This window comes from Abrus precatorius, unplaced genomic scaffold (genome assembly GCF_003935025.1).
Source record: "Abrus precatorius isolate BTA unplaced genomic scaffold, Abrus_2018 Scaffold11, whole genome shotgun sequence".
NCBI classification, from domain to species: domain Eukaryota; kingdom Viridiplantae; phylum Streptophyta; class Magnoliopsida; order Fabales; family Fabaceae; genus Abrus; species Abrus precatorius.
In genome coordinates, this window is record NW_020874303.1 from 199,043 (window position 1) to 224,440 (window position 25,398).

Here is a 25,398-nt window from a genome sequence, read left to right on the forward strand (position 1 = left end):
CTATTAATTTAAAATATTGAATTATTCCCAATTTGATTTAATTTATTGATTGACATATGTAACTTGCTTTATAAGGTATATTTGTGATACTCAAATTTTCTTAATTATTTGTAATTATTTATTATGATATTATTTAGTTTATTAGGTGTAACAAAAAATTTTAAAATTTAAAATTATTAAACTGTTAACTTTTTTCATAACTTTAAAGAATAATTGAAAGAATTGCTTTTAAAACTTAACTTTAGAAAGCGATTCACGTGAAACTGCTATAAAAAGTGAAAATTGGAGAATGACTTTCCAAAGTATCAAGTTTGGAGAGAAATTAAGGCTTGAATTGCTCTCCAAACTAAACTTCTAAGAGCATATACACATGAAATCACTCCTCAATCTTTACTTCTAATTTTAACTTGTTTATAAAATGTAACACACTTAAGTAGCACAAGAATGTAGAGCAATTCAAAACACTTTTTAAGTAACAGCTGAACCACTCTATCATCTCCTTTTAAGCGTAATAATATTTGATATATGCTTATTATGATGCTAAAAACTAAAAGACAAGTACAAACTAAAAGAGAAATATAAAATATTTTATTATTATTTTTCAAAACTCTATTGGTAAATTTTGATTTTTTAAAAAATATTTTAATATTTTTTAAAAAATTATCATTGTCAATTTTTTATATTTTATAATTTTTCTTTATTTTTGCTCTCAAATATTTACATTAAAAAATTGTTAATGACGATTTTTAAATTTTATACATTTGTAATTTTTTTAAAATCACTATTTTTTAATATATATTATTTCTAAATATATTATATAAAAAAATAATCCCATAAAATTTAGCTCGCATTAAAAAAAAATTATAAAAATAATTGAAAGCTTTACCTTTGGATGATTCCCGCTGGTGCAGCAGCTCATATTACGATTTCATCGTTTATTTTGATGACAAGAATGTGAGGCATCTTAGAGTAAAAACCTTGCTTCAAGTAAAGGACACGTGTCTATAGACAGTTATTCAAGAGTGGATGGAAGTTGATCTTCTGGCAAGAACTAAAGGTAATCACAATCGCTGAATTTAAGCAGGAGGAGATAAGTGAGATTTTAAAGCACTTTTCCTCAAAAGGCTTATTGAATAAATACAAATAAATAAATTTAGACTAAATATAAAGTCATTCTATAACATGTTTTACTAGCAATATCAGACGAAGAAATCTATATATACTTTAAGGTAAAGAAAAGCATACACCATTTTATAGAAAAGAGTTAGAATTCTTCAACATGTTGATTTGAAAATTCACTTAATTTCTGGTAACAGTAATTTAGCCGTAAGTTAAATGGGGTCATTTGATGATAATTTACGGCAGAACGGCTAAATTAAGTATCAGTTACGACAGCACAATTAATTTGGTTATTAATTAAAGATGTTAAAAGAAAATCAATTAAAAGAAGACTGCAGTTAACACCTGAACTTAACAGCTAGCTAATTATGTGACATTTTGAAAGTTTAGACGATTGACCATTTAAAAATTTAAAATATAGTTACTCACCGTTTCCTTATAAATAAATAGAAAATTCAAACTTATGAAAAATAGACCGGTAACCATCTTTTATTTTTTTTTATTTTTTAGGGATAAGAGATGTTGAAGTTTTCTACAAATGAAGATTTTGTGAAGCTGCATATAATACTCACTCTAGAGACGCTAAAAATATAAGAAGTTAACATGAATTCAATTTAGAATCTCAACCATTGAATTTACATAATACTTAGCAGTTAGTTGAGGAGTAAGTTTTTAATTATGCTTTGCTAGAATTACATCCAGAATAGCATAATAGATATTCGTATCCCACACTCAACTAACATACTTAAAGCAATTTTATATGTTGACGAGAAAAATTAATGGAATATAGTGTTCATGTACAATTGTACCTGTCAAAAAATAATAAAAAGCTCTAAAATAAGTTTATGAAATATCGTCTTATAAGAATTGTTTTCAATTGTCAAAAAAATTTTAATTTATTTGTTTGAATTTAAAGGATATAAAATTAAATAAGATAAAGATTTGAATACAAAATAATTCTAAAAAAACCCCTAAAACCTAAATCTTAAACTCTAAACCTCTAACAATAAACTAATCGAGAATAACTTAGGATGTATGGTTTCAACTTTATACTACTCTATATTCTCTTTTAGATTAATTCTAATAATTCTGATTTTCTTATACTTGCTAATCACTCATACTAAATCTATTAACACTCAATAATCATACAATGTTAATAGTCTTTTCTCTAAAACTATCACCCTCAATGATAATGTAAGGTAAAAGGAAAAAAAAATATAAAGTGCTTATGATATATTAATTTAATAACAATTGAAAGAGAAGAACTGTTCTATCTAATCATTTGTCTAATTTTACCCTATAGACTCATTAACTATATGTGGTACGATCGCCTATAATATAATTAATTATGGTATGCTCAAGAGTTATCAATTTTGACATATAATTATAGCGCAATAGGGTAACACTGTAAAATAAAGGAGAAGGAAGAGAATATTCTGCCATGTATATTTCTGAGAACAAATACACAATATATACAGGTGAACATATCTATAATTGATAATTCTACTCCTATAATTCTGTAATTATATTCCTACAATCAAGCTATTCTAATTATGGGAGGATACAGTATTTACACCAAGAATCGTGGGATATAATTGATTTTCTAACACTCCCCCTCAAGTTGGAGAGTGAATGTCAAGAACTCCCAACTTGCATTTTATTGTAGAAAAGGCTTCCTTTCCTAATGGTTTAGTAAACACATAAGCAAGTTGTTTAGTTGAAGGAATATATTCAATTGCAATTGAACCATCTTAAATCTTGTCACGAATAAAATGACAGTCTATTTCTATGTGCCAAGTTCTTTCATGAAATACTGGATTTGCTGCAATGTGAAGAGCTGCTTTGTTGTCACAATACAACAATGCTGGCTTTGGATGCAATATTTATAGATCTTTTAACAACGATCGCAACCAAGACAGTTCACAACATGCACCAGTCATAGCTCTATACTCAGCTTCTACTGAGGATAAGGAAACAGTCTTTTGCCTTTTTGTGCCCCAAGAAACCAAAGAAGATCCGAGAAAGATACAATAACCTGTAGTTGATTTTCTAGATACAGGACAACTTCCCCAATCTAAATCACAAAATGCTCGCAAAGATAAATCATTTTTTGAAGGGAAAAGTAAGCCTTGACCTGGGTTACTTTTTAAATATCGCAATACACGCATGACAGCTTCCATATGAGGTTTGCGTGGAGCATGCATGAATCTGCTCAATATGTGAGGTGATATCTGGTCGGGTAATGGTCAAATAAATCAGGCGTCCTACAAAACGCCTATATGAAGATGGATCTTTTAACAATTCTCCTTCTTCTGATAGTTTTATATTTTGTTCCATTGGAAAAGCTACAGGTTTGGCACCAAAATATCCTCCATCCTTTAAAATTTCCAAAGCATATTTCCTTTGTAAAATGAAGATACCTTTCCTTGACTGAGAGACTTCCATACCCAAAAAATATTTCGAGTCACCCAAATCTTTAATCCGGAAGCGATCATGCAGGAACTGCTTAAGAACAGTAATGGAAATAGGATTATTACCGGTTATGAGTATGTCATCGACATATATCAATAAGGCAGTAAATGATTTTCCATTTTTGCATGTAAACAGAGAATAATCTTCTTTGGATTGAATGAATCCAGCATCTTGAATAGTTGTAGAGAACTTGGCAAACCATTGACGGGAGGCTTGTTTTAATCCATATAAGGATTTGTTGAGGCGACACACAAGATTCTCGCCCTGTCGCCGAAAACCAGGAGGGAGAGACATATAAATTTCTTCAGAAAGATCTCCATGGAGAAAAGCATTATGAACATCAAGTTGATGGAGATACCATTATTGAGCTGCAGCCAAGGCTAATAAACAATGTATGGTAACCATTTTAGCAGTAGGTGAAAAGATTTCTTGATAATCAACACCTTCAAGTTGTGTGTAACCTTTCGCTATTAGACGTGCTTTATAGCGTTTAAGAGAGCCATCTGATTTGCGCTTGATTTTGTAGACCCAATGGCAACCGATAACTTGTTTTCCAGGAGGAAGAGTTGTGAGAGACCAGGTATGATTGGCCTCTAGAGTAGCCAATTCAGATTGCATTGCCTCTCTCCAAGGAGGTTGAGTGGCAGCTTGATCATAGCATGTAGGCTCGATATCATTAGTAATAGTAGCAATAAAAGCTTTTTGCCGAGGTGAGTAACAATTATAAGAGATAAAATTGTAGAGAGGATAGCGTGTACCTTTACATGGAAAAGATGACAAGGGTGACAATGGTTCAGGAGAGCTTACTTGATTGCAAATATAGTCATGCAAAGCCACAGGAGGAACATGAGATCGTTGAGAACGACGCAAAGGTTCTACTGGAGGTGCAGTAATAGGGATGGATTCTGCAGGTGTTGGCTGAATGGATGGAAAATCTGAAACAACAATTGGTATGACAGAATCTGTTTGCGATGGAGAAGAGGAAATAGATTCATAGGGAAAAATATCCTCATGGAAGATAACATCACGGCTAGTGAAGACTTGATTAGCGTCAATATCATATAATTTATAAGCTTTTTGCCAACATGATAACCAAGGAAAACACATTGGAGAGCACGAGGGGCAAACTTATGAGAAACGCGAATATTGGTAGCATAAGCTAGGCATCCAAAAACTCTAAGATGAGAATAAGAAGGAATTTTACGATAAAGTCTCTGAAATGGAGTTTGTTGAGAAAGTATAGGTGTGGGCAACCTATTAATTATATGAACTGCAGTGGAGACACATTCAGCCCAGAAGTGTATAGGAAGATGAGCTTGGAAACGAAAAGCACGAGCAGACTCAAGGATATGCCAATGTTTGCGCTCAACCACTCCATTCTGTTGAGGGGTGTAAATGCAAGAATGTTGGTAAATAGTACCTTCCTGTTTAAAAAAATCTTGCATAGAGAAAAATTCCCCGCCATTGTCAACCCGAATGTTTGCTATAGTAGTATGGAATTGGGTCTTCACAAAGGAAAAGAAATTGGTTAATAGATGTCTCACTTCATTTTTGTGATGCATAAAAAAGACCCAGGTAAAACGAGAAAAGTCATCCACAACTGTTAAAAAATATTTAGCACCAGAAAGAGAAGAAACTTTGAAAGGTCCCCAAATATCACAATGGATTAATTCGAAAGGTTTAACAGAAGAAATGCAACTATTGAAAAAAGGAAGCCTTGTTTGTCTTGCAAGGGCACAAACATTACAATTATTATTTGGTTCCAAAGGGAAATGTAACAAAGTCTTAGCCATGAAATCTAATCTAGAAGAGGATAAGTGTCCTAGTCGTCGATGCCATAGGATTGTGGAATTGTTTTGAGAGGAAGGTGTAGATAGAATGAACAGGATGAGGTGACTTATTTGCTGCCATAGTAACAAGTAATAGAGTCCATCTCGTTGTTTACCCAAACCAATTGTGATCCCCGTCATCAAGTCCTGCAAAATACATGAATGAGGAAAGAAGGTTACAGAACAATTTAAATATCTAGTGATTCGACTCACAGACATCAAATCTACTTTGCAAGATGGCACCCCAAGCACATTTTTTAAATGAATAACAGGACTCAAAGGTAAATTTCCAGTGGAGATAATTGGAGCCTTATCTCCATTTGGCATAACCACTGGTGGTAAAGAAATGTTCTCCTTATTGTTGACAAGCAAAGTGGGAGTAGAAGTAATGTGATCTGTTGCACCGCTATCGATGATCAGTTCGGGTGGTAACAAACCTGAAGAGGTATTGACATTGTTTGCCTTTGGGGTAACTAATTGAGTTGTCCTATTGCCCTGCATAACAGACAAAATTTGCTGTAGCTGTAATTCAGTTAATCCTGTCATAAGAGACTGGACTTGCTGTGTTGTTGAAGTCTCTCTGATATTATTAACAGAAGAATGTCGGTTATCGTTGGCTTTGAAATGATTGTTTCTAGCTGTTGAATGCTTGGGATATTCGGCTGGATAACCATGTAGCTTCCAACATGTGTCTCTTGTATAGTGGTCTCTGTCATAATAAGAACAATGCAACGGTTTGTGATTAGACGAATTAGGACGAGAAGAAGAACCATACTTGTGTCGAACAGTAAGGGCTACTAGTTTGTCTTTTTGAATAATCATGGCAGAGGCTTCTATTTTTTCACATCTTGCTCCCAAATTTCTTTGTTTTTCTTCTTGAATAACTGAAGAATAAGGCTGCGAAACATCAGGTAATGGATTCATTAGAAGGAGTTGACCATGAATAGCATTATAAGATTCGTTCAATCCCATAAGGAATTGCATCAACTTGCGCCTTTTATTATCTGCTCCACATGTGCAAACAACATCATTATAGGATCCTAACTCATCCCATAATTTTTTTAGCTTTGTATAATAAGCAGCAACAATCATTTGGGCTTGACAGAGACATGCAATTTCTCTCTTGATCTGAAAAATTCGTGGCGCATTACTCTGGGAAAAACAATTTTGAAGATCTTCCCAAACTTCATGAGCGGTGTCATAAAAAATAACACTGTCTGCAATATCAGGTGTCAAAGAATTAAGAATCCATGATAATACCATATCATTGTATTTTTTTCAATTTGCATATTCTTCTGGTTTAGTTTCAGCCGATGGTGCCTTAAGAGTTCCATCAACAAAACAAAATTTGGATTTTGCATTCAAAGAGATCACCATGGATCTACGCCAGGTTGAATAGTTGTCACCATCAAGAGATTTGGTAACAAGAGTCAGTCCAAGATGGTCAGAATGATGAAGAGAATAGGAATTGTTGGAATCTGATTTATTCCCTTCGCTAGCCATAACGGACATAGCAAAAGAAATTATCAGAAAAAAATGGCGGAAGGAAGAGCAGATCGTTACCGCTCTGATACCATGTAAAATAAAGGAAAAGGAAGAGAATATTCTGCCATGTATATTTTTGAGAACAAATACACAATATATACAGGTGAACATATCTATAATTGATAATTCTACTCCTATAATTTTGCAATTATACTCCTACAATCAAGCTATTCTAATTATGGAATGATACAGTGTTTACACCAAGAATCGTGGGATATAATTGATTTTCTAACAAACACCAATCAAAAATGGAAATACGAAATTATCATAAATCATAAAAATTTCATAGAGTCATGAAAAGAATTTAGGGCTATGAATTTAGCTAGACATAATATGAAAGAAAATCAAAATAGCAATAAACCAATCCATAGTAATCTAAAAGTAAACACAAACTAGAGGAGTTTCCAATGGAGAAAAGATGAGTAAAGTTCTAGATCTTATGTGCTCTCAAAGTTTCGATAGTCGTTATCAACTTGTTAACACCAAGATTGAGGATGTAAAAGAGATGTGTAAAAGGCATAGAAAGAATGAGAAAAAAAATAGGATACTAAGTCGTTGCCTGCTATCCCTGAGATATTTTTTATAGAGTTTGAAAATCCTAACCTCAAAGGCAAGCACGATTATACTGGGCAATATGCATGATCATGCATATAATCAAAGCATGGTCGTGCTAGTTGCAAGGTCATAGGTGTACTGACAGCTGCAAAGCCTTATTTTTCAACCAATTTGAGTCCAAAATGTATTGAAAACCCAATTGTGACTTTCTTATACTAAACTAGATAATTAATATATAAATTAGTATAAAACTCAATTAAAATAATAGTCACACATAGATATTTAGGGTATAAAAGCATGTCAAAATACATATTTATGAGATAGTTACTTGGCACAAAAGGATGTTATTAAGTAACTCAGCACTTTATGCACGTAGAGTAGTAAGTTAGGAACATAGATACCAATTTTTGAGGATAAATAACTGCTTTTTGTACATATTATATAAGTTGAGTTTACACATATTGTAAAGGACTTCAAAACAATCAATTAATCAAACATATTACAACTTATCTTTACCTTTACTTTTCATTTTTCTTCTTGCATTTTACTTTCACTTGCAACCATTTCCTTTACAATTTTAGTCTTTTATATTTATTGACCGTCTTTTTACATTTATTTATAACATTTACCTTTACACTCTTTAAACGATTATTATCTTTATTTCAGTTGCACTTAATTAAAAACTTTTTTTTAAGTATCTTGAAAACTCATGATAAAAAGATATATTTCTTTCTTTATCATAATTACTTGATATCTTTATAAGGATCATTTATGTTTAGTCATAACTGAAGCCATATTAGCTAATATAGATAAATACATAATTTTTTCTAACATATCTGTACAACTTAAATTTAGTGGAGCCATCAACAATTTTCAACCACAAATAATTTGATATTATAATTTTCCTAACAGAAAAATAATTTTATTTATGGCTAATTATAATTATCTAAAATAACAAAATTTAATAAAAATTGACTTTTAGTCTACAAGAACTAATTTTAATCTATTTCCTTCTCAGCATACATTATAAAGACCATATAAAATTTTTTCGCCACTTACACAACAAATTAAGCTTACTGTTGAATTAGCAACACTAGACCTTAAACGTAAAAAGCAATCATAAAGATATTATTATATTATACACGAAAATTTTAATCTTATCTAACACATTAAAATAGCTTTGGAGTAAAAAAAAGAAAAAAAATACGAACAAAAATTTATTACATGAAAACACTAATAAACACCTCCAAACTCCAATACAAAATATAAGTTTAGATGATACCGAAAAATATATCATAAATATAATTCATTATATTCTAGTCTTGAAAAAAATTTATAACCCAATACATGATATTAATCTAAACAAATCATTGATTTTGTTAAACTTTATAACATAGAAAGAGTTTAGCTCCTTCAAATGAAAGCTTCTCTGAATGAAAGAATGCAATGTAATAGCATGACTGAAATGAGTATTATGAAGGCACCATCACAGCTAGAATATATCAATAAACACACATACGCCAACTAATTTACCAACTGTATTGATAAAAAAAACAAAACAATATCATCAATAAATTAGTTCAAAAATAAACAATAAACACTAGTTTGTCATAACAAAAAGTTTTAGAATTTTGTAAAACTAACAATTCATTTAATTGAATTAAATTGTAAATGAGTTTGTAAAAAAATTATTTAATTTAAATGATAAATAATATTATATTGATATAATATTAAAATTAATTATTTCTTATTTTATTTATAATCAATTAGTTAAATAATTATATAAAAAATAAAATATATTTTTATATATATTTAAATATAAAATATTTTAAGTCATATATTTTTTAATATAAAATACATATGGATGGAAGAGACAGGAGAGTAAATTAACAAAATAGAGAAAAAAATAAGACTACTAAAAAAATAAAGATAACAAAAAAAATTAATATATATACATAATGTTTTAATTATGAAATAGTAACTTGTTTTTTTAATAAAAAAATATAATAGAAATATTTACACTAAACAATACTTCATCACAGCCCCGCTGCTCAGAATGTGTAAAATAAAAAAATTCCTTTATTTATATTACGTTGGATGAGGCGCTCCTGTAATCATATTATGACTTGATCGTTTATTTGAATGGCAGGAATGTGAGCAATCTTTGTGAAGTGTTTCCCTTTCTCATTTCCATACCTTTCTTCTAGCAATGGACAAGAGATTATACACAGTAATTCAAGAGACGATGGCAGTTGATCCTCTGGCAATGACTCGAGGCTTCCACATTCGAAGATGTAAAGCGTTTTCAGAGAAGTGAGATGTTGAAGCCCTTTCCCTTCCAACCGCTTTAAACCATCAAAATTCCACAGCCGTAGATACGTGAGAGAAGTGGGCAGTGATGACTCCCTCAGCAAAGTGTTTACCACTTCTTCATCCCCCAAAGTGCTGAGATCAATGCGAAGTGCTTCCACTGACGTGGGCAAACCATCAGCTGGGAGGGAAATCAAAGACTTTATATTTCTAAGATTCAAGCGTCGAAGAGAATTGGCATTGAGTATCATTCTTGGTAAACACTGCAAGCTGTCACACTTTTCAATTGATACGAACCCATCGAATTGGTTGCATTCTTTGATACGAACCTCTTTCAACGAAGGTAGGCCGTTGGGCAAGTTTCCTCTCAACAAGGGACATTTGGATAAACACAAACTCTTCAGACAAGGAAAAGGAAAGTTACTACCTTCAAATGGTACCCACTCCTCCCACTCTGACATCTCTTCAAACTCGAGACTTTCCAACAATGGGAATGGCTGAAAGGACGGACAACTTGCATTGCTGCAATAGAATTCCTGACCAACTGTCTTCACCATTTTCATCCTTTCAACAACAAGCTCTTTAAGAGAAGGTAATTGTCCAAATGGCGGAAGTGACAGGCAATAGTTGCAGTCACTGATCCACAGGACTCTAACATTGCAATATGAAGAATCACCCAGCCATTTTGGGAAACTTGTGCCGTTGTAGTATCTGATACTCAGTTTCTTCAACATGGTTGATGGTTGCAGGTTGTCAAGTACATCTTTCTCAGCTTGTGAATCTTGTGGGTCGCTGCCCCACTCCAGCATAAGCTCCTCAATCTGCTCTTTATTCTTTAAATTGGCTTGAAATGCATCCATGGGATCAACAACATTGTGCAGCTTCAAAATGGAAAGCTTACCCTGCAAATAAGGAAATTTTCTTAATTCACTGATCCTTAATCCATCTTCCTCGCCTACAATGAAGGAAGTCAATGTACGGAGATCTTGCAGTCTGCATATTTCTGCTGGCATTTCCACCAAATTTGTGTCACTAATATCAAGGTGGCGTAAATTGACCAAATTTCCTATTTGTCTTGATAACTCCATAAGAGATTTACAATTTGATAGTTTCAAAGTCTGCAAGTTGTAAAGCTCGAAGATTTCATCCGGCAAATTTTTTATGGAAGTATAGGAAAGGTCAAGATATCGGAGAAGCACCAAATTGCCGACTGATTTAGGTAGCTCAACGATATTTTTGTAATTAGACAGTGACAGTGTTCTCAAACACCTCTGTTTTGGCAACCAATCATGTGACACCGTTTTGCTTAAGTAATAATCAGTGTTTAGAAATTGGACATGTGGTAGAAATGTGCGCAAACAGTTTCGCTCATGCAAGCCCTCAAATTTCTTATAAATGTCAAACCTCTGACGAAGAAAGGATAAATGGCGAACAGATCCTGCGATTTCATCGCCTTCAAAGTAGCAAGAACTTTTTTCAGATACCGGTCTAGCTAAATCATAAATGAGGTCGTGCATTCTAAACTTTTCTTCTGCAGTAGTTTTATCTTTCTCAATTAAGGATCTAAATAATAATTCATTGAAGTATTCAGCACCTACAGATTCCATTTCTTTCTCACCATGCTGCTGTTGTAAAAAGCCTTCAGCCATCCATAACAAAATCAACTCCTCTCTGTCCAACAACTGTTGTTTCGGAAAAATTGAACAATAGGCAAAACATCTTATCAAGTGCCCATAACTTGCTTTCCAGAATTTCGTTCCATTCCTTTTCATCAATATTTGATCGCAGAAGACCTCCCAAAGTCTTAGCAGCTAATGGTAGGCCATTGCATTTTTTTGCAATTTTCCTACCAATTTTTTCTAGGCTTGGATATTTGTCACAGCCCTCATTTCCAAATGCATGTTTGGCCGGTGTCAACCAGCAATCTGCATCTGTTAGAGGTTTCAACTCATAAATGGGAAAGGTACTTGTGACCTGTGCAACTCTCCTTTGTCGAGTTGTCACAATGATCTTACTTCCCTTTCTTGCACTACTAAAAGGAGTAATTAGTTGATGCCAATCATTGTAATTCTCATTCCATAGGTCATCAAGGACAAGCAGAAATCTTTTATCTTTTAAGTCGTTTTTCAATTCAACACGAACAACATCTGGATTAGTACTATTACATTCTTTCATTGTGATAGACTCAACAATTTTCTTTGTGACCTTGAAAGCATCAAAATCGTCTGATACCCAAGCCCAAGCTTTCAATTCGAATTCTTTCTGCACTTTACTATCATTGTAAAGGAGTTGGGCAAGGGTGGTTTTGCCCAGACCTCCCATGCCTAGTATTGTAATCACTCCTACGTTGTTAGGCATAGTATCATCATTGGATTGAAGCATTTTCAATAGCTCCTTTTTATCTTCTTCTCTTGCAACAACAACCGATTCAACCAATGAATCTGTATATTTTGTGTAAATAAGTCTCCCAGTGACACTTTGCAAGCCAAGAATATCTTTTTGGCTAAGAAAATGTCCTAAGCTTTCAGATAATTTTTCAATCTTTGAATTCAGCCCCCAGTAGCGAGAAGAAATGAATGATCTCACCTGGGTTGTAAGGTTTTGAGGCTCTCCCTCCACCTTGCACCTTAGGATGTATGCGTTGATTTCATCCAACACATCCTCTGCATCCAAGACAACATCCTTCAACTTATCAAGCCATTTTTTCACTGCAGGGTCAGTTATCTGCTTCTCCTCAGCATCATTGAGCAAAGCATTGAGTGCTAACAATTTTGTCTCAAGCTCATGAATTCACGTAAATCACTGGAGGTTATCCAGTCTAATAAGATCTTCACAGAGCCAGAGATAAAAGCCCGTGCCACCATATTTTTGGCCATATCTTCTTTCGTATTGTTCTTTCTGTTAGAAAGTCTCAGATAGAATACAGAAGCTGTTTTGTTGTCAGAACTTAAAATTATTGTTAAATGCTAGACGAGATTGAAACTAGTACTGTAGATAGTTGATATTCTTCCAACGTATTTTAATGTTAAAATCAAATCATTGTTTTAAATTTTAATATTCAAATGTGAAAGCGCGTATATAGCAGCAACTTATTTCATGACATTCTTCCGTTTATAAGCAAGTCTCCACATATCTATTGTTACTGATGAATAAATCTCGTTTAATTAGGATATCACAAAGTTGTTAATGAGAATTTACATTGAAAAAAGTTTTAGTATTTTAAGAATCTTGGTGGTTAAAACATAGTGTCAAGTCCAGTTTAATTAGTTATTGTGTATCCTTCTTAAATTTGAAGACACATATCTATTGTTTTTTAAAGACAAATTAATAAAACTACTCAATGGAAAGGAAAAAAAACAGGAACTTTCATATTCTGCATTTTCTCCACGTCATGAATTTTTGTTTTTACATTTTTGTAGTTCTGTCTAAATAACACTTGAGAAACTGTTTAAAAACATTAACAATTGGTAATTTTTTTATTAGGTTGTTGTTGTCATGATTTGGGACTTGACTCTAGATCGGCACACGGGCTATCTTATCTAAAAATATCATTTAACTTAATAAATTTGTTTAAAAATAAACATATGAAACAAGAAACATTTCTAAAGAAGTGATATGATAAATTTGTCAAAACATTTCTAAAAATGTAATAACCCGTAGGAATCAGTTTATAATTTCATCATCTAAACTGGGCTTAAAACTATTGCTAAATGCTAGACGAGATTGAGACTAGTACTGTAGATAGTTGACACTTTTCCAACGTATTTTACTGTTAAAATCAAATCACTGTTTTAAATTTTAATATTCATGTGTGAAAACGAGTGAAGAACCAACTTGTTTCATTATTATATAAATGTTAATTTTGGCCATTAGGCAAACAATTTCAATGTGCCAGATAAAAATTATGGGTATTTCTTGTATAACTTTAATACCAAAGTTGAGTAATATCGTTGGCATATATAATTTAATAGACTTAGGAAACTACTCAAAGATTTGGACAACCATATTGATATTTTTACTTAATTACTCCAAAGATTATAAGTGGATTTAAATATATTTGGAAATCGATTCGTTTTTTAAACTCATTAAAAGATATTGATTTAAATATGTTGTTATTAATTAGCAACTATCCAGGGTTTGACATGGGTATGGGTATTTCGGTAAGAGGATTTGCAAATTATTTCCAAAAGATTTTAAATTTAAATTTAAAACGTAGAGAAGTTAAAAATTATGTGTATCATTGTTTTCGAAGTTGTTAAGTTCACCATGTTTGTAAATATGGTTCAGTATAAGAACTAAGAAGGGAGGGAAAATTAATCAACATGGTTACACAACTACTTGAGAGTGGCTTTGCTTCGTGCTGTTTCGATCTCTAAGAGGTTGGAATTGTTAGAACCTTCCCTGTCAAGTGCAGATTGATTGGATACTGTGCATCTTTCATAAAATTTAAAAACAAACTAGATTAAGACCTCCACAATGCATGAACATATAAATAAAATTTTGTTAAATTAATTATATATATGTCATTAAAATAAATAATATATAAGTATAAATAATATGTTACATACAATAAATATAATTTATTTTTAATGTTATATTGATATAGATACCTTTTTCACACTGTCATTTTATTAGATTAGGTGATATGTCTGATTTTTTATTATTATTAGGAGTTGTAAAATAGACCTAGTTTAACAGCCAACTCGATTAACTTACTTAGAGTGTTGGATTTGGCCTCCACTATAACTTGTTAAAATGTTAGCCAATAAAATAACCTATTTTACCTTCTTCTTTTTTTTTTTTGCAGAAAATGAAATAATTAAAATATACTCATTTTTTAATTAATTACTAATTACTATTCATATTAATCATTAATTTATTATTTTATTTTATTAGTTTTTATTATTTTTCTTTTTTTTTCCAATTTTAAGTCATATTTAAGCTGGTCCGCCTGCCTTCCTACTTTGCTTTTTTTTTTTTTCTTTTTATTTGATGGGTTGTTTCTTTAGTTTCTCACTCTGACGACTCACTCTTTGACAGGCTTGGGATGGGGCATGTTGACCACTTTCCATATTTAATGACTACAAAAGTTAATTAATTATAATTATATAATAGTTTATTATTAGATCAATATATAAAAACTTTTCAATATCATTTTATGTTCTTTCTTGAACTATAATAAATAACTCCTCTTTTTTTCTACTAAAAAAATTTAATATTTTTCAATCTAGTTCATTGAGGTACGTTTACCTAATTATATTCTTTTATTTATTTTCACATTTTAATCAAATAACTTAAATAATGAACTATTTAATTTCTAACTTTAGTATGTTTAGTTATATTTTCAAATTTTGATATACTTTTTTTCTATCACCATGTGCAAGTGGAATTTGAATCCGCTCTACCTCATGCTAAAACTAATATTTTATTTAGATGTTTGAAAGGGAAAAAAAAATCTTATTTTATTTAAGCGTTTAATATCGAGAGAAAAATATAATAACAGATTTAATCATATAAATAATATTATTATTCTTTATATCTTTTATTTATATTTTTTATTTTTTAACAAATATAAAAAATTAAATATTTTTTCTTTTAAAAAATTAATATTTTTATTTTTTATAATTTTTTAAAAAAATTTTAATTTAAAAACTAACATATTTTATATTAAAATTATTAAAATTAACATTTTTACTTTTCATAATTTTTTAAAAAAAATTTCAATTTAAAAGCTTATATATTTTGAAAAGAAATAAAAAAGAATCCTAATTGTGAAGAAACCAAGAGAGTGAGAGCGAGGAAAATATTCAAAAGAGAGAACTAAAAAGGCAAAAAATTTTGGAGAATTTAGAAAAATCAATAACCATTCCTTTCTTAATTAATTAACTCTCAAATAAAGGTTAAATCTCACTAACTCCTTCCTTCTCCTTTTCTCCCTTCTTAAACATAACATTCAAACATAGTCTTAAGGGTGAAGGTGAAAGTGGAAATGAGAGCAGGGATGGAGTAAGAACTGGAGTGAGAGAAGCTGAAAATGAGAGGCTAAGAACTGAGATAGGGGAAAGGGGGAGCAAAAAGTGGGGGTGGCGGGAGAAGTTTTGGTGGAGGAGAGGGGTGGACAAGAAGGAGGGGAGAGAAGGACGAGAGAAAGTAAACTTGAGAGGAATAGCAAGTGGGGTCTGTAACGCTCCGAATTTTGTAATATTGTTTAATTATTAAAGTGTATATATATATCTATGTGTGTGTGTGTGTATACAAGCTAAGTATGGATGCTGAAATAGGGCACTCTCGCTATAGCGAGAGGGCCTTGAGCGTATGGTATGAAACTATGTCATTCTTGCTATAACGAGAAGGCACTGGGAGAAAGGGATAAAATTGTCGCCTTGTCGCTGTAGCGAGAGGTCCCTTGCTGTAGCGCCAAAGCCATAGTTTGGGTGCATTTCTGGGTACAGTCTTACTATAGCGAAAGGGTCTCGCTGTAGTGAGATTTTACAGAAACCAGAGTGCAGTTTTGTCTGAATTTTTCGCTGCAGCGAGAGTGACGCAACTAGAGGGGTATTTGAGGGTTAGGGTTTGGAGAAAATCATTTCCCACTTTTTCCTTCGAACACAATCTCATTTCCCTAGATTCCTATGTCATTCTTACCGATTAAATTGCCTCCAAAGTCGTTCGTGAGCTAGATTGAAGGTTGGATTTGTGTAGAGAATGCTTGGAGGTGAGTTTTATGGTTAGGGTTTTGGTTTCTCATCCCTATCCTTTGATTTCTCGATTTTCCTAGGTTCTCGTGGGGTTCTTCCATGTATTTAGGTCAAAGTTCGTGTGGCCTACCTTGTTGTTTTGGTGTGAGGGTCTTCATTGAGGTAAGGGGGAACTCTACCCTATCTCAATTTGTTTGAAAATTAACTTACTTGTTGTGTTTTAGTAATGTGATTGAGATAGGACATGTGAACTAGTGTGTTTTGATAGATAATGCATGTTGGGTATGATTGCGATGATGTTAGACCCTATTATGAATAGATTTGGATGAGGGATTGATGTAGATTATGCTGAAAATTGTTGTGTGGAAGCTAAAAATGTTGTGCGTTGAATGTAACATGAATGAATATAGGCACTTGTGTTGTGTGTTATGAATGAATGTGGGCCTAAGTGTCGTGCGAGAATATAAACATTACTTGTGATTGAAATGTGTGTGAATGGGGCATGCTAAATGCCGTTGTAATGATGCTATGAATGGTTCAACAATACATTAGCGGTGTGGAAGATGGGGATGGTAGAAATAGCTTGGGAAAGAGAGAGTAGTGGTGACACCAAAATTTGATCGCGAGTGTCGCGCTCAGACAAATTAATAAAAATTGAATTGCATAAAAATTATGTACTAAGAGGTGCAATCCAAGTCGTCTCCTAACGATGGTAATATTATATGATTATAAAATTAGAGGGGGTTTGATTTATAGAATAACACTAATTAGAATAAAAAGTTAACAAGAATTAAAAACTCTAATCCAAGAATTTAGAAGAACTACGACCACTCTATCATCGGATTCTAAGAAGATGCATCAACCAACAAATTAGTGATTAACATTAAATTCAAATAAAACCTCAATTCAAATTAAGCATTCACATGAGAACCCTCATGCATTCGATTAACACACAATTCGCTCAAAGTTCAGAAACCTCTAGAACCTAATCGATTTGTGTTAATTTAATTCACCAATGCCATTAATCTTATATCTCAAACCTGAAAATCTAATTCACACTCCTTCAAGAATTAATTACATACATCAACCGAATAATATATAATCAAACAACTGCAAAATTATCAATCCAAACGAAGAACTTCAATTTGAAATCATAATTAGCAAAAGGAGAAAGAAGAAAGAGATGAAACCAAATTTGTTGTTGAATAAATTGCGAAACCGATCCTCAAGAGTGTCTCAATCCTTTTTCAATCCTTAGACTAGATGAAAGTCTAAGCCTCCATTAATGGAGGAAAACTAAAAGTAAAAACGGAAGAGAAAAAAAGAGAGAGAGAAGAGAAGCGGAGAGGAGAGGAGCCAAAAACAACTTAAAATTCAAAATTTAAAATTCAAAAATTCCGTTCGTCACTTTTTTCCATTTTTTTGGCTATGAAAACAGCCTCTTTTTGGTTCGTGGCCTGAAGGACAATTGTAGCCTTGGATGTTAGCTTCAAAACACCACTAGAATGGGCTTAATCGGACATCTGTGGACTGAGATATGGCCCAAATACTGCACCTTACTCAGGATCTGGGACTGCAGCGTTACGACTTCTTCCGGGCCCAATTTCAGCTTCTTATCATCGAAATTGATTTCTGACCTCTCATAGGAATTGTGTACCTTTCTCTTAACTTTCCTACAAATCAAGAATCATAATGAAATGAGTTATACAACTCAAGATATGGTCCAGAAACCAAAATAGTATCAGAATTTGCCAAATACTGGAAAAGTTAAATAAAGCCCAAATAAATTCAAACATCATAAAATGATCCAATTCAACCAATTAGGCACAAAAGAGGATTAATGAGCTAGGAATGAGAGGAAATAATGTTATAAAAATCCAATTGATCAGCGTGGGTGATAAATGCTTTCTATACTTGATCATACATTATAATTCATGAATGATAATTGAGAGTTTTAAGCTATTCATTGAAAAAATTTACTATTATCAATTTTATTTTTATTTATATTTCAGAAAAAAGGATCAAGAAGTAAAAGCTTTAAAAGATATCGGAAATTAAAACACAATGAAGCCAGAGATATACACGGGCAAGTACATGCCCATGTATATGAGCGTGTATCTCACTGGTCGCATCAATTGAAGTATATCATCAAAACCAGAGATGTACACGGCCGTGTGTACTTTTCAAGAAAACTGTGAAGTGCAATTATTAGAGACCAGGGATGTACACGGCCAAAGTACATGGCCATATACATAAGCATGTACTTTTATGGAAAGCTTTGAAGGACGTCTTTTAGAAACCAGAGATGTACACGGCCAAAGTACATAGCCGTGTACTTTTAACATACGTTAAAATTTAAATTTCTGCGAGAAGATGAGCCCTTGGGCCACTCATATAAAAGGAAACTTGGCACAGAAATCTAGGAGGCTAGTTTTAAGGAGAAGAAAGACTCAGAGACGGCAGGAGGATGGGATCAAGCGTTTTAATTCATCTCTTTTGTAATTTTAGTTTCAAGATGTTTAGGTTCTAACTTTCCTTTGAATATCTAGACGTAATGAATCCTAATTGACTAAATTTTCTGGAATTCTTCTAATGTTATTTTATGTTTTTTTCTCTTGGGTTTAATTAAGTAGTATCAATTTTCTTCTATCTTGTTTTCTTGTTTGAATTTGAGTAAAATTCCTGCATGAAAGTAACATTGCTCAATTAAAAAGACTTGAATGTATTTCTAGAGATAGAAAGACGTGAGTTTTCTATATTAGGATTAACCCTAATTATGAAATTCATAATGAACTTAATGCAACCTAGAGGTATTAATTAAGGAAGAGATTCCGATTGATCAACTAAGGGTTAGGAATCATTATCCTTGAGAAAGCAAAAACACACAAAATAGAAACAAAAAAAAAATTAAACTTTATAAAATAGAGGGTCATGGGCATGAGCTTTGTCAAAGACCCACTTACCAAAAACTATTCAGCTTAAATGCAAGACCCTGGGTTTCTGATTTGTATTACACCACCTTTGATAGGACTCGTGTATCACTTAGATGAGAAGTGAGAGAGCAAACTCACACACAATAACATAGAGTGTAGGACGAAAGTAATGTGAATAACAAATAACATGACAAAGATGTTGTTTTAGCAGAAGAAGAACATGGTGGGATTAAAGAACTTGATATTTCTCGTGTAAATGTGAGAGGAGAAGTGGGAGAGATGAAGTGATACAGTAAATTGCTCAAATGAGGGACAATACCCAAATACCAAATATCCAGGAGTAGGCCGCAGGAGAGGAGGAAGAAGAAGAATAACTAATATGCAACCTTTGGTTAACTTTTTGTTTACGTAGTATGTTCACGTGTATAGAATAACTAATATGCAACCTTGTATTTGGAAACTGTTATTATACGGTGTTAGGTATAGATACCAAATTTAGATGTTTGAATAGCATTATTGCATACAATAATATTGGTCTTTGTTTGGGCCTTGTCATAGAAAATCAAGTTAGTTAACTTTTCAAATTACCTCAGTTAAGACATTAACATTAATTGTCATATGAAAAAATGAGAAAAAGGAAAACATAACTGCAATACCAAATAATATGGATGAAAATCCCTAACATAACCACAAAAATAAATCGAAAAACAAAAGGCAAAGAGGAGCAGCCAAAAACAATAGCATTCAAAATATAAAATAATTAACAAAACCTCAAACACACCACATTTGCTAGATGGACCAAGAACGTACAATAACAAAATAATATCATGCGTATAAGAGAAACCCTTAATCAAGCCATTATGTTTTTGGTGGAAAAAGAAATAATAGCAAGAAATAATAGTATTATAAATATAAAATGATTTAAACCCTCAACAAAATCATAAGAATAGTGCCTTGATTTTACACAAATTAACCTATACCGATTACTATTGACACACAAACCTTAATTTACAATCGTCTCAAAATATTGTATTAATAAAATGTTATTTTTATTAAAAATTTAAAAATAAAATTTAAAGAACTTTATTGTAATATCTCAATTTAGAAAAATTAAAAGTAATTAAATAACAAGAATACATATGTCATGCTTAACACTACTAGAAAATTTAATTTTTTCCACCATTTTTTTTCATGGTCTATGTATTCGTTGTTAAGTTTGCATATTGCCCTCGATTTAATAGCTATAATTAAACTTAAATATTTCATGTATTTTATTATAGTTATAACATCCCTACTTTATTGAAATTATCAGATGTGCGTTTGAAATAAGTGACATAATGGATTGATTTGTGTGATTATAATACAAGTGTTGTAATATATCGACAAGTGTAATTATGATGCATGTATTATAATGCATTAATCAATATGGTTATAATGCACGTACTCTATGTGAGAATGCATGAAATGATATAAACATATTGTATGTTTGACAATATTGATAATCTATTTGATCTCTTATAACACTTGTTAACAAAATATGAGTTGGTATTATGTTAGTGCATATTGTATTAAATGATGTCTATGGATTATTTTTGTTTGGTAAATATTGTAAAAATAAATTATTTCTATTTTGATGCATAATGTATTAAAAAATATTTCCTACATTACTTTGATTGAATTATAAAAAAAGAAAATAAAAATTTAGTGGGACGAAAAATACTCACCCTTACAAACATTTTTAAATAATGAAGAGTTAAAAGAAAATGAATCATTCTTAGGATTATACTCGCAGTGATTTGTAAGAAAAAAAAAGTGTTTTAATAGAATCTAATTAATTTTGATGAATATAATAATTATAATTAAGTTTTCATTTGGAGTTTATAGTATTTTGATAAATCTTGTTGTAAATAATAATTTAAAGTATAATTATAACATTTGATAGTTAGATATTTCAATGGAACTAAGCACAGATAGCTACACTCTTTACACATAAAGAAACAAATATTTTATCTTTACTTATTCTATACTAAATTAGATTTTTATAAAACTATATTTTATAACTCTTTGTAAATATCTAAATATGTTGAATTATTGTTAAATGTTAATAAAAATAGCACCGAAAGAATTTTGCTGCATTAAAGGTTAACCTTGGATCCCACATTGGATAATTCAATAACATGTAAAGTGTTTATATACCTTTGATGAACCAAGAATGCTGCCGAGCTAAGTAGCGCGAGCTCATAACTCAAGCGGGGGCTTAACAATACTACGGTGGTCCAATGTCCTCGGACCAAAATTCTTTTTGGTTTTCACTCAGCTTCACCATTTTCGCACAACACTATATACTATCAAATGTTTTGTCTCACCTGGATTGTGTTTTTGTCTTCACGATAACATACAATAACATTGGTCTTTGTTTGGGCCCTGTCATTGAAAATTTCAATATTATGAGCATTACAAATATTACATGATACCAAAGATACTTGTCCATCTGTACATGTGTAAATTATAGATTTTGTATTTTCTCAATTGCCATGGGAAAAAATGAAACCTCAGTTAAGGCATTAACCTTAATTGCATACAAAAGGCAAAGAGGAGCAGCAGCCAAAAACAATAGCATTTAAAATATAAAATAATTAACAAAACCTCAAACACACTTTGCAAAAGAAATTCAAAGTCTCAAGCAATATATCATGTCAGTATACAGTGGAAAATGCTATTATAGATATGGAAAAATGATTAGAACACAGTGGAATTCATAATTGTGGCTGCAATATAGCGTGCGGCAACCTGTTATCCTCCACTATTAAGAGCCAGAGGTTATCGCTCAAAGTCTAGGAAACCATGAGGCCTGGGCCTTCGCTCGAGCCATAACACTGTTACAACTTCTAACCCAACCTAGCAAAGCCACGCTGTGTTCCTTCATCTTGGGGCCCTTACTTGAGTGACAAGTTGGCGCTACCCAAGTCAGCATGATGACACTTTGTTAAGTCCCACATTGGACAATTCAATCAATATGATAGTTTTTATAAACCTTCAAGGAAGTATGAACCTTGCTGAGCTATGTGACGCTAGCTTGTAACCCAACGTCTGGAGACATTAAGATGATGGAATCTTGTCTGGTTCGCAAGTCTACTGGATGTCTCGTTGAGTTTGGTTTATCAAAGCAGCAGCTTTTGTATACCCCATTCTTAGGCCACTCTCTTAATATAGTTTATCACAACATCTCCCTTGACTCTTAGGCCACTCTCACCATTCTTCAATCCCCTTCTTCTCTTGCCATCTTCTTGCATGTAACGCTGGAAAAAAAATTCTAAACAATTAGCAGAGATATTTATGCACAACTCAACTAATATTTTTACGGACAAAACTTTCAGTGTATTAGAAGTCCCGTTAGAGTTCTTCAATTATAATTAGAATTTTATCTCGATAATCTGTATAATTAATAACAAAACTAGTACATTAATATTAAAGGTCAGCATATATTATTGAGATAAAATTCTAATTATGATCAAAGAAACACCAACGATACATGTAGTTTTGCATATAAATTGTATCCTTTTCTTAACCCAATATTAGTATTAAACATTAAAAAGATAGTATTCTCGACCTCTATTTTTCAGAAGTTGTTGAAAATAATTGTAAACTTTTTGTTGATCCAATTTCTTAATTTCATAAAATCATAAGAAGTAAAAACTAAGTCAAATGTTGGGAATCTTATCATGAGGCTTCTGTAACACTACTAGCCCTAAAGGATTTATATATTTTCTTCCTCGCCATAGTAAATGTTTGTCAACATCTTCTTAGTGTAAAAACCATCCACAATGTTTATTGAAATTGAAAAGTTGCCACGGCTGGTCATTACAATAAAATTATTTTATAATTTAAGTAATCCTCTTTCTGCCTGAGTACAAGTAACTGCATTTTTTTATTCAATATAGCATGCAAGAATGCAGTTAAGGAAAGATCAGTGTGATATACGTTTTCCTGCTTCGTAATCCAAAAGAAAAGAACTTCAAGCACATTTTTAAATAATGCCAACCACAAGTGCAAATCATATCATGGCAAATTCAACAGTTTTCTTCCCATCATGAGGCTTGCTGAAGAAATATTTGAAATAGTCAGAGTATACAACTTGGCTATATTTTGGTTTATCTCCATTCTCCAACACTTCTGGCAAAGGACCAATAATAGCATCAGGTGCTGGGTTGACAAAGATAGGAATGGAAATCCTGGTCTTGCTTCTATTAGCAACCACTCGATGCTCTATGCTTTTGTATCTTCCATTGCTCATTATCTGTAACACATCTCCAATGTTGATTACCAGCGCTTCCTCAACAGGAGGAACATAGGTCCAATTATCACCATCACCGTCTCTTACATAAAGCCCACCAATATCATCTTGCAGAAGGACAGTAACTGATGATATATCAGAATGAGGACCTACCCCTGCTACAACTTCAGGCTCAGGGCAAGTAGGGTAGTAATTAAGACCCAATATCATTGCACCCATTAAAGTGTGTTCTCTTGTTTTGTCTAACTCTTTTACATTCAGTTTCTTCAGAAGCACCTTCAACAATTTCCTGACTAAGGTTTCAGAAAATTTCATATATTGCAGTGCTTGATCCCTAAAAGAAGTATAGTCAATGAAGACGGATATTAATATCAATTATCAGATATTCAAAAGGAAAAGCAAGCATTTATATCACTGAAGACCCTTTTGAATAATTTTATATAGAGTAAGCTGCTACATTTGGAATTTTCACGTAACAAAGGACCAAAAGAAAAACTAAATGATGTAGGAAGTTTATAGTCTACCACAAATTTTTCCCGCAATAGGCACATAATTTTACAATCTCACAATCGGTTTGCGAGTACCCCTTTGATTAAAGGAAAAATCCGATTTTCGTTTTTTACACTTGCCTTTCTGTTGCCTAAAAATTTGCACAAAACTAAAATTAAAACATTCTTTCTCCACTGCTCTCCAGTATTTGAAATAAGGTCCCATTCCCAAGTAAGAAAATGCAATCTGTTATAAATCTTAACTATTACAGTTCTGGAGTACATAACTACATTTTACATACCATAGAATTTAATAAAATAAAGTTATTCACAAAGCAAATCTTAGGTGATGAGAACTATCACTTACTTCAATATAGCAGGCCAATGCGCATGAATTTTCTCCTCAGAAGCGTACACAAGTTGCAGATAATCCTTCCACTCCAACACGGACTCAGCATGAGGGCTAAAACTAGTGGCCAACCTAACAACATCAGGGGGCGAGTTCTCTTTGAGATTCTTCTTCTCCTCAGCTGGCAATTCAAAGAACCTGTGCACAGCAGCTTTTAGATCATCAAAGACCTTAATGGGTATCCCATGATTCACGATTTGGAAGAAACCCCACTTGGATGCAGCATCAAAAATTGAGTCTTGGACATCTGGGTCATCCCAGTTTGTGAAATCAATGATGGGTATTGATTCATGAGGGACAATTTTGGTGCTGTGTAATCTTGCCTCAAGAGGTTGGATGTATTGGGGAGGAACATTTGGAAGGTTCAACTCAGCAAGACCCTTTACACCGTTGCTTTGGTTCACCAAGAAATCAATGAGATTGGTGGGAGTGGACATGGCTTTTCCATAGATGATGTGTTGGGATTGCATATAAGAAGACTTGGAATGAGAGGAAGCGTCTAAGACTTGGATTCATCCAGGCACAATTTTGATGTGTTTAGTTTTCACTGTATGTAATTTTGATTTTTAAAAAAAATTTTAACTAATTTTTTTCTTCCATCAATTTTGTTTATAAAAATATAAAAAATTATCATTTTTAACTTCAAAATTTTATATATTGAATTCATTAAGTTATTTTTTATTTAAAATTAATGAATCAAAATATTAAATTTTACAAAAATATAAACAAATAACTATTTTTTTTCT

At 32.1% G+C, this 25,398-nt stretch overlaps 2 protein-coding genes and 2 pseudogenes across 3 annotated transcripts; all 4 read right to left on the minus strand.

The window, feature by feature from the left end:
- Positions 1–2,735: 2,735 nt before the first annotated feature.
- Positions 2,736–6,923, minus strand: LOC113854117 (annotated as a pseudogene).
- A 2,711-nt stretch (positions 6,924–9,634) lies between these two features.
- Positions 9,635–11,437, minus strand: LOC113854123 (putative disease resistance RPP13-like protein 1). The gene has a single exon (XM_027484984.1). It carries the CDS (start codon positions 11,435–11,437, stop codon positions 9,635–9,637), a length of 1,803 nt encoding a protein of 600 aa, XP_027340785.1.
- A 34-nt stretch (positions 11,438–11,471) lies between these two features.
- Positions 11,472–12,706, minus strand: LOC113854125 (annotated as a pseudogene).
- Positions 12,707–17,715: 5,009 nt separating this feature from the next.
- On the minus strand, positions 17,716–25,125 carry LOC113854989 (feruloyl CoA ortho-hydroxylase 1-like). Of its 2 annotated transcripts, XM_027486381.1 has the most exons (5): positions 24,611–25,125; positions 23,597–24,089; positions 22,514–22,760; positions 21,658–21,885; positions 17,716–18,201 (listed from the first exon to the last, which is right to left on the minus strand). In XM_027486381.1, exons 1-3 carry the CDS (start codon positions 25,120–25,122, stop codon positions 22,653–22,655), a joined length of 1,113 nt encoding a protein of 370 aa, XP_027342182.1. In that variant the 5' UTR covers positions 25,123–25,125; the 3' UTR covers positions 17,716–18,201; positions 21,658–21,885; positions 22,514–22,652. The 2 variants fall into 2 exon arrangements, with proteins under 2 accessions (XP_027342182.1, XP_027342183.1); XM_027486382.1 differs by lacking the exons at positions 17,716–18,201; positions 21,658–21,885; positions 22,514–22,760 and having other exon boundaries at positions 23,268–24,089.
- Between the last annotated feature and the right edge of the window lie 273 nt (positions 25,126–25,398).

Excerpts from the sequence above, each read along its gene's own strand:
- LOC113854123 (XM_027484984.1), bottom strand. The coding sequence starts at position 11,437 with ATGGAATCTGTAGGTGCTGAATACTTCAATGAATTATTATTTAGATCC.
- LOC113854989 (XM_027486381.1), bottom strand. The coding sequence starts at position 25,122 with ATGCAATCCCAACACATCATCTATGGAAAAGCCATGTCCACTCCCACC. Across the intron at positions 24,090-24,610 it reads CATTGGCCTGCTATATTGAA|GGATCAAGCACTGCAATATA; the intron begins GTAAGTGATAGT and ends TACTTCTTTTAG. Across the intron at positions 22,761-23,596 it reads ATAAACCAAAATATAGCCAA|CGTTACATGCAAGAAGATGG; the intron begins GTTGTATACTCT and ends TTTTTTTTCCAG.